The following is an 18,318-nucleotide window of genomic DNA, read 5'->3' on the forward strand; positions in this document are numbered from 1 at the left end:
AGCGGCTTGATAGCATTTCTCATCTTCACCCTAGGGTTAGGATTTAGCACACGCGTGCAACCCCTTGCAAACTTCTCCCGACTCTCTCGAGACCACAGGGCACAACTCCTTGCTGTGCTTTCCCGGACAGCCAGGGCATCAGCCTCTTCCTGCCACCATCAGTCTCCCCCTCATTTTCTTCTCTTGGCCACTGCTGTTCCTGCCAGCACATGGTTCCTGACCATTCCTCTTAACTCCGACAAACCCACACCCCTAGTCATAGGGACGGCACATACTGTGAAATAGAGCAGTGAAATTGCTGCCCCAGAGCTGTGGACCCTGTCCAGGCTGCTGCATGACATAGGGAAGTCCCTACAGGAAGCCTTGTGTCCTCATCTTTGTAGTAGAAACAATACTGACCCTTTTTATGAATGGAGATAGGCTGAGGAAGGAGCTGGACGTCCCAGGTATTAGCAGTATGAGGACTTTCTGCTGCTCCATCGCCCAGGTCACCAAGGAGGTGATAATACAGCCCTGAACACACACTGGAAGTGCCCCCAGGAACTGCAAACCATCACTCTTTGTGTTGAGTCCTGACACAAAAAACATTCCCTTCTCTAGTTCCGTATCTTTCCTTTCTCTTCCCTGTTTTGCTTAGGCCTTCTCTTCTGCATTAACCCCTGAAGGCAGGTCCAGGGTTGGCACCTTGTAGGCTTTGATGCAGAAACCCAGTGCCTACTAGCAAACACTGGCACAAACACTGACTTCCATTTCTGCGGTGTGCCACCTATATGTGTTTACTTATAATTAGCTAAAATCATATTTTCCCTCCCTGCAAATCTAGGAGAATCAACAATACCTGTTCTGACAAGTTTGTAAAACCTTTCCTTAAAGACCTCCAGTGTTGGGGATTGTGCCATTCCCTAGCAACCTGTTCTGGCCCACATCCTAACTCCATCCAAAAGCCTAACTTCAGGGTTGTTTTTTTTTAAATTTCAAATCAGTTATATTCTGCCCTGTTAATTATGGCCATATCCTTCTTCAAAATGACCCCTTGAGCACTTGGTGATGTGCAATGATGAACTGCAATGTTTCCCTTCTTGTCCTTGCCTCAGCTTTCTCTTCTACACATTTCATCAATTCATTTCCTTCAGCCTTTCTCCGATGCCTCCCAGCATCCTCACTGACCTCCTTTGATGTTTTTTCTGTCCACCTGCATTTTTTGAAGTGCAGCATCCCTTGCTAGGCATACTATCCCAGCTTGCCTTGGAGGCTACAGCTCACATGCTCCAGGATGTTGTTTGCCTTTTCCATTGCTGGTGTTCAGTTTGCTTTCTATTACACTGTAAACTCTTCTTTTTTGAGAGGAGGAGGGAGTGGTTTTGGGGTTGGTGAGGTTTTTTTTTTTTTTTTTGAAAACTACATCCACCCATTTCGCTCACCTGAACCTGTGTTGCTCACTGCTCATAAAAGTAATGCTGGAAGTTGTACCCGTTGAATATTGCCCTGTAGATTGCAGGCCATTTCTCCATCTAGTGCTGAATCCTGTTGTCTTTGCTGTCCTCAACAGCCTGGAGTAATTAGCAGGTTTTTTAAGGCGGTCATGGATGTTAATCATCCAGGCTGTTAACTTAAGTAATTAAAAAGATCTGGCATCAGAACAGACCCCTGCAAAAATCCTCTGAATATGTCCTTCCATTTTGACAAACACTGATAATTAGCACTTGCTGTACACTGATCTCACCAGTTTTACACTCACCATGCCCTTTTATCTTCTTAAAAAGGGGCCAGGACAGCCAATGTCAAAAACTTTCCTAAAGTCAGCATATGTGACATCTGTTACTTATCACTTTATTCCTAAAACATTGTGCCACACCAGGACATAAGAGTGGTTTTTCCTGATGTGCCCTTCTCTCTGCAACCAGGACATCATCCACCCCTTATTCTGTACCATTTACGTCATGCCCATATCTGATACTTCCCAACTATGGTATATACATATAAATTCATATAACTCTACACAAGCACAGCTATTATTTCAGTAGTCACTGGCCATCCCCTCTAAGATGTCTGTTGAGTTCAGTAAGATCATGAGTGGTGTGTCTGGAGCAGTCCATACTCACTGTTCAGGGTAGCTATGATACAGTGGCATTGTCATTCAACAACCAATATGACATATGAAACTCAACATTACAGACTTTTCACACCCAAAATCAAATCTCCTTGGGGTACATATCATGTTTCCCTGTCCTTCTGCATTACTCATCTGGTGCACCCATGTCCTTGAGCAAAAACAATCCCAGGGGAGGATTTGCCTTTGCTTCAGAAATGTGTCTTCTGAAGTTGGTTCCATCAGGGACCACGGGGCTGCTCCCATTCTCAGGAAGGTGGGCCCCATCCTTCCCTGCTCCTGGCACCTGGCCCACCAGTTAAGGCAACTAAACCCAGAGCCCTTTTGGCAATATCAGCTGTGCAACCATGCATTTATCTCCAGATGTCCCCATTGGAATTGTAGTCAGGGTTCTTCGGCCAGGAACACACCAAAGCCCCCAAACCCTTCACCTGCCCACCCAGAGCCTTTTAATCACTTTTGATCCAATCTAAACCAATCTGTGACCATTTATAATACAAGGATGAGGGCCATTATGAAATGGGTCACTGTGATGGGTGACTACGGCTGTAGTGTAGTAAAATCTCTCGTACATTTCTTGGGAAACATCCTCTCAATATCACAGCTTGGCTTCAGGGCCCATCCCTGCTGCCTCTGTTCTTCACAGGAGGAGTTGCCACAGTGAAGATAAGCTCAGACTGCTATGGGGTGAGTAAAAGATCCAGAGAGTCATAAAGAGGGAAGATGTTTTGCCTAATATCGAGGAACAAGTAGCTCAAGTTCTATTCAAGGTTACTAAAGGTTCTTGGCCTCCCTCTCATGGGAGAAGTCAGTATTGCCTTCTGCCGACAGAGTCTCCTGTGTCCCTGCAGCGGGTGGCTGGAGGAAGTGCTCGGCATAGTAGGTAAAGCTTTAAAGTGAACAGCCTCGAGCTTTTCTTTGCAATAAGCACACCCAGCACTGAAAGACATTTTTATTTCTAAGGCGTGTTACAGCCTGATTGTTTTTTAATTCCATTTAGCTCAATTGGCCCGAGCATGATGCTAACATGAAGGTTGTGGGTTCAATCTCTGTATGGGCCATCCTCTCAAGAGCTGGACTCGGTGATACTTATGGGAACCTTATGGGTTCCTTCCAGCTCAGAATATTCTGTGATTCTGTGAATTAGAGCAGCAAAGAATGCCACAGTTGCTAAACCAATCCCTCCTTCTGACCATATCCTCAGGAGAGACAGGGGGACTTTTTGCCTTCCCTTGCTCTTGAGTCACTGAACTCTGGTCACTCACAGGATTGCCAAACCTTCCATGCCATGCCTCCCAAGTGTCCATTAGAAGCTGCTTTCTGCCAGCCCAGCCTTCCCTTCCCCTCAGCAGTGTCCTGTCCCATGCCATGTAGGGCCCTGGATGTGTCTGTCCAGCTGTTTCTCTGCTTCCTTCCCAGTCTCTATCAGTTTCTCCCATCTGCTCTCTCTCCCCTCCGGACTGTGCACTCATGAGATGACAAGGAGCAGCCCAGCCATGACAGAAACTAGGTGGGTTGTGCAAATTTGCACACTAACTTGTGATTAAACAAATTAAGAGCAAAAGACTTCATCACAGATTCATTTTCATTTTGAAGATCAGCTAGTATGTTTGGAAAAAATGGGCAGTGACTCATAATGTTGTTTCCCACACAAAAAAGGACTGGTGTGCCTGAAAAGCTTGGCTGCTTTTATTTTCCTATCATATTATGCTAATAATTATCATGCTAATGAAAGACATGCTCTTGCATTCTTCTTACACTTTTTATCACCACTGTTGCTTTTTAATCCTTGACATTTTCATTTCCTAGCCCAAAATTACTTCCTCTCTGTTAGAAAATACATTCAAGAGCCTATCCTTGACCTGGAAACAAGGCCTGCAGGTGATTTATAAATAAATAATAAATAAAATAAATCCCGGGGTTGAGATCGGGGATCAGAGCTGGGATCGGGGATTGGGATCGGGGCCGGGATCGGGGAACGGGATCGGGAATCGGGATTTGGGATCGGGATCGGGGATCGGGAACGGGATTTGAGATCAGGATCAGGATCCGGGCCGGGATCGGGGATCGGGGATCGGTGGCGGGATGGGGGATCGGAGCCGGGAGTCAGGATCGGGATCGGGGCAGGGATGGGGGATCGGGATCGGGACTGGGGATCGGGGCAGGGATGGGGGATCGGGATCGGGACTGGGGATCGGGATCGGTGGCGGGATAGGTATCGGGATTGGGGATCGGGATCGGGACTGGGGATCGGGGCAGGGATGCGGGACCGGGGCCGGGATCCGTTTCGGGGCCGCGTCCCGCCCCTCTGTCCCGTCCCTCTGTCCCGCCCCTCTGTCCCGCCCCTCTGTCCCTCTGTCCCGTCCCTCTGTCCCGCCCCTCTGTCCCGCCCCTCTGTCCCTCTGTCCCGCCCCTCTGTCCCGCCCCTCTGTCCCTCTGTCCCGCCCCTCTGTCCCGTCCCTCTGTCCCGTCCCTCTGTCCCGCCCCGGCCATGGCGGCGCGGCTGTGGCGGCTCTGCAACCTCCTCATGGCCGCTTTCTTCGGGCTGGCGGCCGCCGTGCAGGTGAGGCCGGGGCTCCCCTCCCGTCCCCTGCGCTCCCCTCGGCCGGGCCGGGCTCTCAGTGCGCGCCTCCCGCTGCAGGTGAACGACCCCGACGCGGGGCTGTGGATGGTGAGTACGGGCCGCCTTTTCCCTTTCCCTTTCCCTTTCCCTTTCCCTTTCCCTTTCCCTTTCCCTTTCCCTTTCCCTTTCCCTTTCCCTTTCCCTTTCCCTTTCCCCTTTCCATTTCCCCTTTCCTCTTCTCCTTTCCCTTTTTCCCTTCCCCTCTCCTTCGGCTCCTCCTGCCCGGAGGTCCCGGCGGCCCCAGCCCCGCTCCGCTAACGCCCCTCCGATCCGGGGCCGCCGGAGGAAACGTCCCGGCTCCCAGCTGAAGAGCGGGCAGACTCCGGGAAAACGATTTCTGTATTGCAGCGACGCTGGAATCCGACCGTGCTTCCAGGATTTGCCTTATTTCACCCAGATCTGCACTTGCTCCTGCAGAGCATCGCTTGCCCGTGCAGGGCATCCCGAGCTGCTCTCGCTCCTCCCGGCCCGCTGTGCCCGTGGCACTGAGCAGCCCCCGGGCCGGGCTGGGCGCTGCGGGTGACAGGGACAGTCTGTGTGTGCGACAGGAGCTGCTGGCTGGGCAGGAGCTGCCCTGCCAGCCTGGGGTGCCTGAGCCCCTCTGACAGCAGCACCAAGGCGGGGCAAAATGCCCCAGCACGGGTGGAGGGTTTGGGGAGCGCAGGGCTGGGCAGGACCCTGTCCCGTCAGGGGCAGCATTCAGAAAAGGGGCTCTGCGGTGCTTGGTCAGACAGGCAGTATTCTGTAAGCCAGGAGCAGAGGAACAAGGGCTGGCTGAGGGCTGATGGCGTTTTGGGTGGTGATGGTGAAGATGAGCACCAGCAGTGCCAGGGCATGCTGGAGGGCGAGGGACTGGGATCTGCTCTGTGCCTCTGACAAACTGCTGGGAAGGGGAGAAGTGCTGCTGTGGCTGGGCACTTCTGCTTCCTCAGCTCGCTAAGTTTTGCTACCAAGTAGATTTATGTCATTAACAGGTTGTCTACTTAGTGCCAGCTGCCCTGACACTGCTTGTCAGCATCAACCCTTCAATAACAGGTATGATACTGCTGTGCAAAACAGTCTCTGCTAAAATTTTGCCCTCAAAAGGTTGTTCTGTTGATTTTAGGGTTTCTTGTTTGTTTGTTTGTTTGTTTGTTTGTTTTGTTTTTTTTTTTTAATTGAGCCACAGATTAAAATCAGGCTGTGTAGAAATACATCCTATTACCTTCTGAGGGCAAAAAGCTGCGAGACCTATTTCTATAGAAGCTGGTTACTGCTTTAGTGCTGGTGGCTGGGCATTCTGCAGATGAGGAGAGGAGCCCAGCAGAAAGCCCAGCTGCTGGGATAGGCCTGCCACTGCACCCCAATTCCAGCTTAAAGCCTTCTGGAGCAGAAGCCTGGGAGCATGTTTTGAACCCAGCTCTGTGTTTACCTTAGCAATTGACTTTGTTTCTTTGTTGTAAATCTGGTTTTGTTTATCTACCTCCCACAAAAGCAGCTGAGCTTTGCACAGTCCCATGAAAGTGCTAAAGGTCTTGTTCAGTGCCAGGTATTGCAGCTGCCCCACAGAGCAATGGGCAGCAGTAGGAACATTCAAAGGCTGTGTTTCCAGTGGTGTGTATTGTGGGGGCTAACAGCAGTTCAGAGGATCATTCAGATTAGATTTGTTTCAAGTTTTAAGAACATAGTTAAGATTTTTGTATTTTAATTTCATGGAAATAATTTTAAATAAAGCCATTTTATATACACGAAGTGACTGTATCTGTTCTGGATGAATATTTATGCCGAATAGACTAAAATCACACTTAAAAAACAAAACCATTGGTATTGTCACAAATTACACCATTGCAGTCTCTTGGCATTCTGGCCACCTTAAGCATATAAAGTGTCAGCATTCCTAAGTTCAGAACTATAAGGCTTGTGGTTTTGAATATTTCAGGGGAGGTTTTGGCTGGTCGATAGAATCTGTATGTTAAACTCATAGTTAGGATTTTCCTTGTGCCCAGATCTGTGTAAACTAAAGATTATAATAGCACGACTTCTGTAAAACTGCAGGTTTATGTAAATTCACCAAGGGGTATTTGCCATTCAGGTCTGTGGAATACCCATATGGGTTTACTTCATGCTTCATGAGAGTGGCTGACAGTCTATTTCTTTCCTCAGACAATGATGTTTGGAGGAGCCTCTGTGACCTTCATTCTGCTGGCTGTGTTGTTGGGACCATCGCCTTGGCTTGCTCTTTGTTTGCTTACGCTCAAGGAAACATTTTTCATGAAGAGGAAGGCAGGTGAGCAGTGGGCACAAGCACAGTGAAACAGCTTTGTGCTGTTTTCCTGGAGCTGTGGGAGTGGTAATCATTGTTTTAAAAACTCTTGAGGCGATACCAAATTCATGTTTATCTGGCATGGGCTGCTGAGTCCTCCAAGGTATTGAGGACAAAGGAGAATTTCTCACCTGGACATTCAGGTGTGTGAAAAGCAAGTGCTTGCAGAGTACTGAGGTGAAGCCCTGGCAGCTTTTTCTGCACCTAAACACAGTCTGGAAAACTGGGATGTTGCTTTGCTCTGTTTTAATGAGAGAAATGTGCCTGCTTTGCCTATGTTAATTAGAGAAATGTGCTATGGAATATAAGTCCAGCAGTAGAACAAAACGTGGAGGCAGGAATTTCTGCAGCTGTTCAGCTGTCATGTCGATTTGTAGGTTTGTGGTGTGAACCAAAGTTACTCTTTGTAAATACCTTTATAATTACAATACTAGTAAAATATATTGAACTTCTCCAAAGGAGCAACCACTACTGTTTTGGAGGCAAAATTTGTATTGTCGGAACATAGACATCTGTTTGTATTATTTTCTGATCTGTTTTTTGTTTCGCTTTCTAGAGAATTGTTTGGTCTGGTGATTGTTGCAGTATGGATGAGTCTTTGTCGCAGTTCAGCAAAGTAAGTTTTATTTTCTCTTTTTTTATACTCCATTCCAATGTTCACATTTAGTGACTAGCTCCTTGAACACACACAGTTGATTTTGGCAGCATGTTTTCCTGTTTCGTGTCACTCTCTGAACCTTCCAGATGCCCAAGCAGTAGCAGCTGGTGCTACAGCCTGGTGGATGTTGCACAGATAAAAGATGGGGCAGGGGGGGATGTAAGCCTATATGAAGCACTTTTTCTGGCCCCCTGCCATAATAGGGGCATTTTCCTTTTGCTTAAGGTGCTGTATTTAATTCCAGCTAGTTTCTGTAGCCTGAGTTGTCAGAAAATTCTTTGTGCCTCTCCAGTAAAAGACTGGTGATACATCCATAGTAGCCCCATTAAAGTGGCCAAAGGCTCTCTGCTGTCCTTCCAGCTGCAGGCAGATGTGAATGTTACGTGGTGGCTGTAGCAGTGGCCAGGAAGGCCAAGGACATCCTGGGCTGTCCCACCATGGTGTGGTCAGCAGGAGGAGGACAGTGCTTGTCCCCTGTGCTGGCACTGCTGAAGCACCTCCAGTCCTGGGGTCAGATTTGTGCACTTCAAAAAGGACTTTGAGGGACTGGAGCATGTCCAGGGGAGGGAACAGAGTTGGGGAAGGGTCTGGAACACGAAGTCACCAAAGGAGATGGAGTGGCTCAGTCTGGAGAAAAGGAGGCTCAGAGGGGACCTTTTCACTCTCAACAACTCCCTGACAGGAGGGTGCTGCCAGGTGGGGGACAGGCTCTGCTCCCAAGGAACAAGGGACAGGACCAGAGGAAACAGCTTCAAGCTGTGGCAGGGGAGGTTGAGATTAGATCCTAGGGGAAATTCCTTCACTGAAAGAGAGGTCAGGCATTGGCACAGGCTGCCCAGGGAGATGGTGGAGTCACCATTCCTTGGAAGTGTTCAAAAAAAAGCCAACTGGATGTGGTACTGCACCATAGGGTTTAGTGGGTGTGGTGGTATGCAGTCCAAGGTTGGACTTGGTGATCATGGGGGTCTTTTCTAGCCTTAGAGATTCAGTGATTTGAAGCAGCTCTGTTGGATCTGTTCTTACAGGAGTCCCCTGGGAGGAGCTCGCTTGGTCGCTGCAGTCGTTGTTGCCCTCTTTCCCTTTGTTTCGTGGCTGTACATTTATGTGAACAAAGACATGAGAGAGTCTTGGCCAACACACTGCAAAACTGTGATTTAACTGCGTGGGAGAAAATCCACAGTAACCATGCTGACCTTATTTGCCTTTGTTTTTGGTGCTTAATGAAAGGTGAGTGTCAGTTTGATAGCACCCAAGAATACCTGGCTGCTTCCAGCAGTGCCAGTTGAGATTTGGTAAAATATTGAGGAACACTGTCAAACCTGAGTGGTGAGTTTTTCTGTGGAAACTGTTCACCTTGCTGGTTCTTAGATTTTCCAAACACCATTGATGGCATATTCAAGAAACCACTATATCCCTGGATCACTCTCCAGTCATCTTGTAGTTTGGGAAATCTACTATTCTGTAACATAAGGGACAAATAAAGCAAATACTCTTTTTTAATAAATGACCATTTACAGCCATAGAACTTTCAAAAATGTGCCTTTCAAAAATGTGCCTTTCAGAAATAATCAATTTCAGACTTACTGGAAAATTGAGCAGTCTATCTCTGTCCTGTGCTAAAATTATATTTAGAATATGTCTGAAAAAAAATATTTTTGATATTATCTTTAACTGAAAGTCACTGTTTTTTTTCTGAGTAATAAAAACTATTTTCTTAAGAAAACTCACTGAAAGCCTCAGTATCTTTTATTTTCTGGGAGATGTATATTCGAGCCTGTCACCAGAAGATGTGGGCACTGTCACAACTCTGCTGCTCACCTAATTTTTCTTGGAAAGCAGGACCCACACAGTAGCCCTGCAGCAGCAAGCATGTCCCACTGTCCATCCTGGAGAAGGAAGCACAGGTGGATACACCGGACTCAGGAGCTGGCAGGGACAGAGCCAGGACAGCTCCAGGTGTAACACACACCACCTTTATTTACATGGGTGTCAGATGTCACTCTCAGCATGCTGCAGGAGATTCCAGCTGTGCACACACTGCACAGCCTGAGTATCTGCAGCATTCCATGGTGCAGCACAGATGGTTTCTCTCTCATTAGGCTCAGCTTTCTCTGAAGATTAGTGTTATAAATCAAAGTTGGAAGACTGAATTAGGCTACAGGCTTGATACATTCTAGCCAGACATGAGACCTTACTGTAATGTTCACAGAAAATAAATAAATAGAGATGTGGTTGGGCAGGTACAACTCTGCATGTTTTAATGTTCACTGAGACAACAGCATTAGGGCTTTTTTTGAGCAGTATTCGTTATATGGTTTGCATCTTTTCACAGTAGCAATCCAGTCTGGATTGGGTGTTTGAAATGAACATTCTGCATTCCAGTATACTTACTGCAATTACTGGCCTTCTCTATTCTCCAAAAAGAAGTCAGGTGCTCTCTTACAGAAACACAATTTCTAAAATTCTGTATCCAAGAGAAAAACACCTGAGCTAAAGCAATAAGGATCAGCCATGCACAGCTTTCTAAAAGCAAACAGCTGAATCTCCTACATTTTTGTCTGAGTCCTTCCTGAAGAAAAGCAATCTGCATTTGTATTTCAGAAATGCATAACTCTGTCAGGAATTCTGCCTCTTCCCTTGAGTACCAGTTTATCTTCGTAGACGTACATAGTTCCAAAGGCATTGCTGTCGGGGGGCGTCTCGATGACCCCCTCCAAGGTGAGGTGGTGAACTCCGTGAGAGTCCTGGCAGTAGGCGCCGTCGTGCAGGTGCCCCGCGAGGACACAGACCACACACCCGTGGGCGTGGATCACTGACAGGGCAGCCTCGTAGTTCCAGGCCAGGCAAACCCCGTTGGAAGCGGAGGGATGGATGGGTACGTGAGCTGCAGTCCGGAGGGAAAGAAATACATAGTTAAACTCTACCAAAGCTCCTCATGGTTGGGAAGTTCAGCCATCCCACTGAGTACAGAAAGCTCGCCCCTAGAGTGAGGTGTGGTTGCTGTTCTGCTCTTTCAGGGGTTCCATCTGTACCTCAGCAGACCAACTACAGCTAACATATACGGGCTAGCTTTTTTTTCCCTCTCGTATTTCCACGGGAGTCGTGCTGGTTTTGCATTAATTGGTATTTGGAGAGGAGGGAAGAAACCACCCACAGAAATGAGTGTTCTGAGAGGAGCTGCTGAGAGCTTCCTCTGTACACCCCCCATCAAACATAGGGGCTGGAACCAGATTAGCTTTAAGCACCCTTCTAACACAAACCATTCTGATTGTCTATTTATCTCCCTCTATATCTACCTACCCATAACTATAACCTTTTCTTGGTTTTCATCAGAGAACTTGAGGACTTCATCAAACCAGTCCAGCTGGGCTTGGCTAAATCCTCCATTAAATGCTACAAAATGAGGTTCTTTGAGCCCTGCAATGAAGAAGAAAGGCACAAACACATACACTTCCCATGGCTCCTCTATTTGCCTTAGGTAAATCCGCTGATGGTTGGTTTACTCTCACAACCTTTGGGGCTGTTTTTTTTGCATTCCCTGGATCAGAACTCCAGCCCCCTTGCACAAATATTATTTGTTGGTATTTTCGGGAATTTTGGCCACACTACCCAAACAGGGTCTCCACTGTTGGGTTTCCCCGCGGCATGGGACAGGGTGGGCACAACTCGGTGCTCTGCGGGGCACAGAGCAGGGCACCGCGACAGCACCGGGCGTACAGGGGAGCATCTGCACTGACGGGCAGGGAAGCGGCGGAGCTCGGCACAACGGGGCACACGATGCTTGCTATCCCCTGGCATCCCGCTGTCAGCACCGGGAGCTCCGCACAGCGGAACTTCGGCCGCCCGCGCCCCGGCCGAGCCCGGAGGTACCTTCGGGGCTGTTGAGATCATCGTTGTGGTTCTTCTCCCGCAGCACCCGCAGGGCCTCCTGGTAGCGGGGACTGCCGGGGTCCCTGCCCAGGGTGCTGGTGTCGTAGCAGTCGAGCACGACGAGGCGGAGCCGCGGGGCCGGGCTGCAGTGGTACGCGTGGCACTCCCGGTCCGGCGGCCCGTCCGAGCCGCCCGCGGCCCGGCTGTACAGCCCGCTGCGCACCAGCCGGGCCCGGCTGAAGTTGTACAGCTCGTGGTTGCCCCACGCGTGGTGCACCGGCACCGAGAGCTGCCCCAGCACCTCCAGCACCTGCTGCAAGGCGCTCTCGGCCTGGCCGCGCCGGGCGTTCTGCCCGTCGATGCAATCGCCCAGCTGCAGCACCGAGTCTATGGGCGGGCTCTCCCCGGCCCACTCCCGCACCGCCTCCCGCAGCAAGCGCAGGCTGTGCCGGTAGTAGCGCCGGCGGCAGCCGCCGAAGTCGTGCCCGTCCTCCGCGTCCGCGAACTGGATGTCAGCCAGCAGCCCGAGGGCGAGGCGCGGCGGCGCGGCCTGCATGGCGGAGCGGGCGGGCCGGAAGGGGCGGCGCGGCCGGCGGCAGCATGGCGGGGCCGGCGGGGCTGTGGCGGCTGCGGGCGGCCGCGGGGCTGTGGCCGCTGCCCGGCCGGGCCGTGCGGGGCTGGGCCGTGCGGGGCTGGGCCGTGCGGGGCTGGGCGCTGTCCCCCGCTCCCCACAGCCGCCCGCTGGCGCAGCTGCCGGGCCGCGGGCCGCGGCACAGGCGGGTGAGGGAGCGCGGCCCGGAGCGGAGCGGAGCGGGCAGCGCGGGCCGGGCCCGGCCGGGCCCCGCGCGGTCACCAAAGCCTTGTCCCCCCGCAGGTCGTGTCCTGGAGGTCGCTGGCGGCCACCGTGGTGCTGGGCGGGGGGCTGCTGGCCGGAATGAAGGTGATGAAGCGACGCAAGGAGGAGAGTGAGTGCGGGGTTGCGCGTTTCGTGTTCGGACGATGCGGTGGTCGTGTTTGTATGATGTGGGGTTTGCGTTCTGTGAAAAACACCGGTCACTCGGTTTTTTTTAAATTTACAAGTTTAATAATAATGAAATGGTTATAAAAATAGTAATTGTGAAAAATACATACATTATGATTGGCTTTTCGCAGATGTTACGATGAATATTATGTGTGTAATGTTAGAAAGTTATGCTGTATTAGGTCTCTGAAGTAGTAGGATAAATGTAGTTTTAGGTTACAACATGATGTTAAAATAGAAGCTCTGTGATACAGAATTTGTTACAAGCTCAAGCGAGAAGATGAAATAATCAAGAGACTCTTCACACAGAGATGTCAGCGAAGGGGGCCCATAAAAAGTTACAGCCTCCTCATCAGAAAAGACAAACATTCTTCCACCTTCTCTCCGTCTTTATGGAACCACCAGGATTAAGGGGAAGAAGTTGACAAAACCCAGAAAAGTTCTTAATTTGCAAGGAATTTATGCATCATGTATGAGATATATGAATATGCAACAGGCTATTGCTTTTAAGGTTATTCCTTAAAATACATGAAGTGCGGCAGAAGATTTTCAAAAATCTTTCCAAACATAGGTTGTGCCAGCCTATGCAGCACACGGAGCTGGGTGTTGTGGGCTCGTTGGGTTCCTGGTTCATGTGCAACCCGTGAGCTTTGCCTGCTGCTGCAGCAACTGCCCACACATTTCCTTTTGATGGATTTCACACTTTTCCTTTACAGTTGAAAACACAGGCATTGCAGCTTTTAGGGTGTTGTTCACTTTCCAACAGATGCTGGTTTTGCTGTTTCACAGCAGGCTAGATATCTTGTCTTTATTTTTTCCCTCTTCAAACAAAAACGCAGTTGGGTAACAATGAAAGATAATATCATGTTTCAAAGGAATTTAGTGATATGTTTGATTTTGTCCAAAAGAGCACTTTCTGGGAGGCATGTGCACGTTGGGTTTCTGCATGACAGGCATTGGTGGATCTCGACGTGACCCTGAGCAGTGTCTGACTTGGCTGCTCCCAGGGCTTGCCTGGGAAGCATTGTGCCTTGTGGCATGGGTGTGTTTGATTCCTGCTTGTGTTTTGTAGAACTGGAGAAGGAGCGAAACCGAGGCATTGGGAAGCCGCTGCTGGGAGGGCCCTTCTCCCTCGTCAGCCATGAGGGACAGCCCAGGACCAACAAGGACTACATTGGCCAGTGGGTGCTGATCTACTTTGGCTTCACTCACTGCCCTGACATCTGTCCTGATGAACTGGAGAAAATGATTGCAGTGGTGAATGAAATTGGTATGGGAATTCAGACACAGAGCATTGCATCTCATGGCACTTGCTTCCTTCACAAATTACGTAAATAAAACTGCACAAAATGGTCTAGTCACTTGGGGTGGGCTTGGATTGATGTTACATGGCTGTGAGCTTGTTTGAAGGAAGATGAGAGATGATACCGGGTTTTCTAAAATAAATAATTATTGTTAATATCACAGATCAAATTCCGTCTTTGCCTAATCTGACCCCACTCTTCATCACCATCGATCCTGAGAGGGACAACCAAGAAGCCATTGCCAGATATGTTAAAGGTATTCCTGCTTTCTTCCCCTGTGTCTCATAGCACGTAGAGCACTAAAAAGGAGTGTCTTGAAGGGATTCTTTTCACCAAAATGTGTAAATGTCTTCTTTCTATCTAGAATTTTCTCCGAAGCTGGTGGGATTGACTGGTAGCAAGGCACAGATTGACCAAGTGGCTAAAGCATACCGTGTGTACTACAGCGAAGGGCCCAAGGATGAGGACAATGATTACATAGTGAGTAAAAGCAGCCTTTGCTTACTGAAAGACTGTGGATAAGAGCAGCATGAACATTGTGAAACCAGCTGTTGGATCTTTACTGAAGTCCTGTGTGCAGTGGTGTGTTCACCTGTCAGAACCACAGTGCCCTCCTACAAGCTCAGCACCTTACCAAAGCGTGTTCTGAACAATCCCAGAAATGCAGACAGTAGCACAGGAACTAGCAAGCCTGGCAATAGTTGAGATTCTTTCTGATCTGTATCTTCCTGATACAAATCCAATCGGAATATCGGGGATGTGCATGGGTGAGGCTGCTTCGGTGTGCCGGCAGGAGGCGCGCCTGTCCCGCATTTCCTGTATCCCACTGCCTGTCCCGATCCCAATCCCGCATTTCCTGTATCCCACTGCCGGTCCCAATCCCGCATTTCCCTGTATCCCACTGCCGGTCCCAATCCTGCATTTCCCTGTATCCCACTGCTGACCCCGATCCCGCATTTCCTGTATCCCACTGCTGACCCCGATCCCGCATTTCCTGTATCCCACTGCTGATCCCGATCCCGCATTTCCCTGTATCCCACTGCTGACCCCGATCCCGCATTTCCCTGTATCCCACTGCCTGTCCAGATCTCGCATTTCCTGTATCCCACTGCCGGTCCCGATCCCACAGTTCCCTGTATCCCACTGCTGACCCCAATCCCGCATTTCCATGTGTCCCATTGCCGATCCTAATCCTGCATTTCCCTGTGTTCCACTGCTGGTCCCAATCCCAATCCCACAGTTCCCTGTATCCCACTGCTGGTCCCGATCCCGATCCCACATTTCTCTGTGTCTCAGTTCCACAGTTCTCTGTATCCCAGTGCTGGTCCCAGTCCCACAGTTCCCTATATCCCACTGCTGGCCCCATCTCGATGCCACATTTCCCTGTATCCCACTGCTTGTCTTGACCCTGATCCCACAGTTCCCTGTATCCCACTGCTGGTCCCGATCCCGATCCCACATTTCTCTGTGTCTCAGTTCCAAGTTCTCTGTATCCCAGTGCTGGTCCCAGTCCCACAGTTCCCTGTATCCCACTGCTGGCCCCATCCCGGTGCCGCCTGTCCCCTCTGAGCTGTGTGGTGTGATGCTGTGGTCTCTCACCAGGCCTTGCTGTGCTCTCTGGCAGGTGGATCACACAATAATTATGTACCTCCTCGGCCCCGATGGTGACTTTGTGGACTACTATGGCCAGAATAAGAAGAGTGCTGAGATTTCGGCTTCTGTTGCTGCACACATGAGAAAATACACATCCTAAAGCAGAAGGTCCTCAGAGATTGCTGTGAATGTCACCTGTGGGATTAGCTGTGATTGGACATTGGAGTTAAAGCAGAAGCACACAAGTGTAACATCCTGTCAAGCAGGTCTCCTTTCTTCCAAATAAGAAAGGTTATCCATGTTTCTGCAAATTCCCATTACCAAAAATCTCTACAGAGCTTTCCCCATGGATATAATTTTCAACAAGATCTCGGGTACAGAATAAAATTTGGGACTTCTCTGAAACATCGCTGGGAGCAAAGGATGGAAAGCACTTCTCTCTTGGGAAGAACTTGTGTGTTGCTGGGAAAATATTGCTGTTAAAACAATTGCCGGTCTGGCAAGGACAGCAGTCACTGCAGGAGGATTATTTGATGCAAAGCCATTACTTGATGGGGCCATGGCGTTCTCAGAGGAGCTCTGCCCTCTGGTTTCTCTGCACTGTTTTGCCTTCTAGGAAAGGCAGTTGCACTCTTAGAACAGAGGAGCCTTAAGAATTCTTCTTTATCCAGGTTAAGAAGGTGAAGAGCACTGAAAGCACTGGTGGCTTCCACACATGGGACCAGCCCTGTAGCGAGCCTGATAATTTCATCTGAATGCAGAAATGAAATGACTTTTCCTGGTGATTTTTCCATGTGAACACTCTTCACTTATAAAGAAAGGAGAATTGAGTTGCAAATAGGTTTTTCTTCTGGTACAGATGATGGTGTGTGTAGCTGCTCTGCTTGTGCTAGGGGAAGGGTGGAGGGGGGCTGTGTCCATGCACAGGGCTGGTAATCAGATACATTTTATGCAGTGCAGCATTTGAAAATAAAGATTGATTTGTATAGGCAATATATATTTTTATTTCCTAAGGTTTGACTAGAATATCATCAGAACTTTGTATACCGGTCAAACTTCATATTCTTGCTCTGCTTTCCTTCCTTTTAGAAAGCAGTATTTATTTCTAGTCGTGCACATCAGGAGCTGAATGTGCTTTTTTAAGCTGAACCTCAGAGAATGGCCCACAGGAGACAAACCAGAACAGCTCCTGGTGTGAGTTCCAGAGGGTCTTAGACTGAACACAGGTGTTCCTGCAGGTAGCACTCTTGTTCTGACTGTGAGGGTTGGAAGACAACATTCCCACCACAGGGAAGGTGCAAAGCCTGTGGAAAACTTCTGTCTTTGCCAAATTGTGAAAAACAGTAAACTTCACCTGTTTCAGAGCAGTGACATCTCATGAATTTTTATACAAATTACATACTTGCTCTTTTCCATGGGTTTCACCTTCAGGTCTGTTTTTATTTGATCCCTTGTGATTTGTTTGTGTTTCTGGAGTCCTCAGGGCACATCTCTGCCCTATCTCTTACCATCCTGTGGCTGTGCTCTGCACATTAGCCTTTGTCTGCCCTTCTCAAGGTCTCTGCTGTCACATCAGGCCTGTATTTTAAATATTGCTGCAGTTTGTTAGGGCCAAATATCTTTTCTGCACAGAGGACAGTCTGGAAAATCACGATTGTATGAAGCAATGGTAAGTAAAAATAAAACAAATCAGTTAGAAGCACCTGCTCAGAAGAAAGAATTGGTGTTGCAGTTGAGCCAAGTTAAAGCAGAATTTGGACAAGGCAAACCTCTGTCCTGAGGCTTTGCAAATTCAGCACATGACCTGCAGCCAGGGAAGAGTCACCTGTTACACTGATTTCTCTAAAGCTCATTTGCAGCTGACTCGTACCACAGAGACAAATACAGATTCCTCTCTTCTCCCAAATGTTTTGGCAGCAGTGCTGTGTCCTTTTCCTGGGACGAATGAAGCTCTCACATGGTCTTCAGTGAACTGCAGGATGGAGCTGGAGGCTGAGAACTGAGTTGGGCTCTTCACCACCTCTCTGCAAATTCGTTTTCAGTCAGGTGGAACAAGCGATGCACGGACTGATGAGGAGTCGGACAGAGCTGGGAACAGCCTGTCTCAGTGCACTGAGGTTGTTGGTTGCAGCCAAGGCTTTCCAGGCCCTGCTGCTGAAGCAGTGTACCCACCTGGAGCTTCCAGGAGCTGTGGCTCCAGCAGTGTGTGCTGGGGCTGCTCAGGAGCTCCCCAGCCTTGGGGCAGTGGGTGTGTACTCAGTGAAGCAGAGGTGCGTGTCTGTGCTGCAGGGGGAATGGCCACAGCCCTTACTTTAGACATGACCTGACAAGCCCCAAGTTTTACTGGACTGCTCTTAGTTTTGGTGGCCTAAAAGGAAAGGCAAAAAGCTGACTTTGTCTGATAGAAGAGAATTTTAAAGTTTGGTTTGGTTCAACTGGAAACTAATGTTTTTTAAGGGAAGTTGTACTGGTGGTGGAGCGTCTAGCCCCTGACTTCTAGCAGCTCTACATCAGTTGTACATGTTGCTGTGAAGATTTGTGCTGGGAAGACCTGGGCAGGAATGATTGCACCTGTCTCTGTGCAGGAGCCAACTCATTCCATGTTTTAAGCCGTGTATTACTAGTTTAATAAAGCAGGCTCCTTCAGCGTGCCAGGGAACTTACTCAGCTGCAGCTTACAAAACCTTCTTGTTCTCCCGAAGTTCTTTGTGCAAAAATAGATAGACATCAACCAGTAAATCCACCTTTAATTTGCAGGGGTATATTGAGCTCTGATTGTGCCCTTTTCTGAATGAAGGGCAGCAATAAAAGCTCCCTGGCAGTCCCAGGATGGGATG

General features: G+C 49.2%; 3 protein-coding genes across 6 annotated transcripts; 2 read left to right on the forward strand and 1 right to left on the reverse strand.

Annotated features, from left to right (window-relative positions):
* Positions 1-4,554: 4,554 nt before the first annotated feature.
* TMEM220 (transmembrane protein 220) lies at positions 4,555-9,189 on the forward strand. Of its 2 annotated transcripts, XM_030287243.4 has the most exons (6): positions 4,555-4,673; positions 4,752-4,781; positions 5,708-5,768; positions 6,876-6,999; positions 7,592-7,651; positions 8,719-9,189. In XM_030287243.4, exons 1-6 carry the CDS (start codon positions 4,602-4,604, stop codon positions 8,849-8,851), a joined length of 480 nt encoding a protein of 159 aa, XP_030143103.4. In that variant the 5' UTR covers positions 4,555-4,601; the 3' UTR covers positions 8,852-9,189. The 2 variants fall into 2 exon arrangements, with proteins under 2 accessions (XP_030143103.4, XP_030143102.4); XM_030287242.4 differs by having other exon boundaries at positions 4,556-4,781.
* Positions 9,190-9,925: 736 nt separating this feature from the next.
* Positions 9,926-12,119, reverse strand: ADPRM (ADP-ribose/CDP-alcohol diphosphatase, manganese dependent). The gene is made up of 3 exons (XM_002186995.7): positions 11,564-12,119; positions 10,994-11,110; positions 9,926-10,577 (listed from the first exon to the last, which is right to left on the reverse strand). Exons 1-3 carry the CDS (start codon positions 12,117-12,119, stop codon positions 10,291-10,293), a joined length of 960 nt encoding a protein of 319 aa, XP_002187031.6. The 3' UTR covers positions 9,926-10,290.
* SCO1 (synthesis of cytochrome C oxidase 1) lies at positions 11,945-16,474 on the forward strand. Of its 3 annotated transcripts, XM_072937164.1 has the most exons (7): positions 12,136-12,227; positions 12,258-12,343; positions 12,438-12,528; positions 13,657-13,854; positions 14,052-14,144; positions 14,253-14,368; positions 15,513-16,474. In XM_072937164.1, exons 1-7 carry the CDS (start codon positions 12,164-12,166, stop codon positions 15,639-15,641), a joined length of 777 nt encoding a protein of 258 aa, XP_072793265.1. In that variant the 5' UTR covers positions 12,136-12,163; the 3' UTR covers positions 15,642-16,474. The 3 variants fall into 3 exon arrangements, with proteins under 3 accessions (XP_030143101.4, XP_072793265.1, XP_030143100.4); XM_030287241.4 differs by lacking the exons at positions 12,136-12,227; positions 12,258-12,343 and adding an exon at positions 11,945-12,074; XM_030287240.4 differs by having other exon boundaries at positions 12,164-12,343.
* The last annotated feature ends 1,844 nt before the right edge of the window (positions 16,475-18,318 follow it).

The sequence above is a fragment of the Taeniopygia guttata genome, chromosome 18, assembly GCF_048771995.1.
Source record: "Taeniopygia guttata chromosome 18, bTaeGut7.mat, whole genome shotgun sequence".
Lineage (NCBI taxonomy): Eukaryota > Metazoa > Chordata > Aves > Passeriformes > Estrildidae > Taeniopygia > Taeniopygia guttata.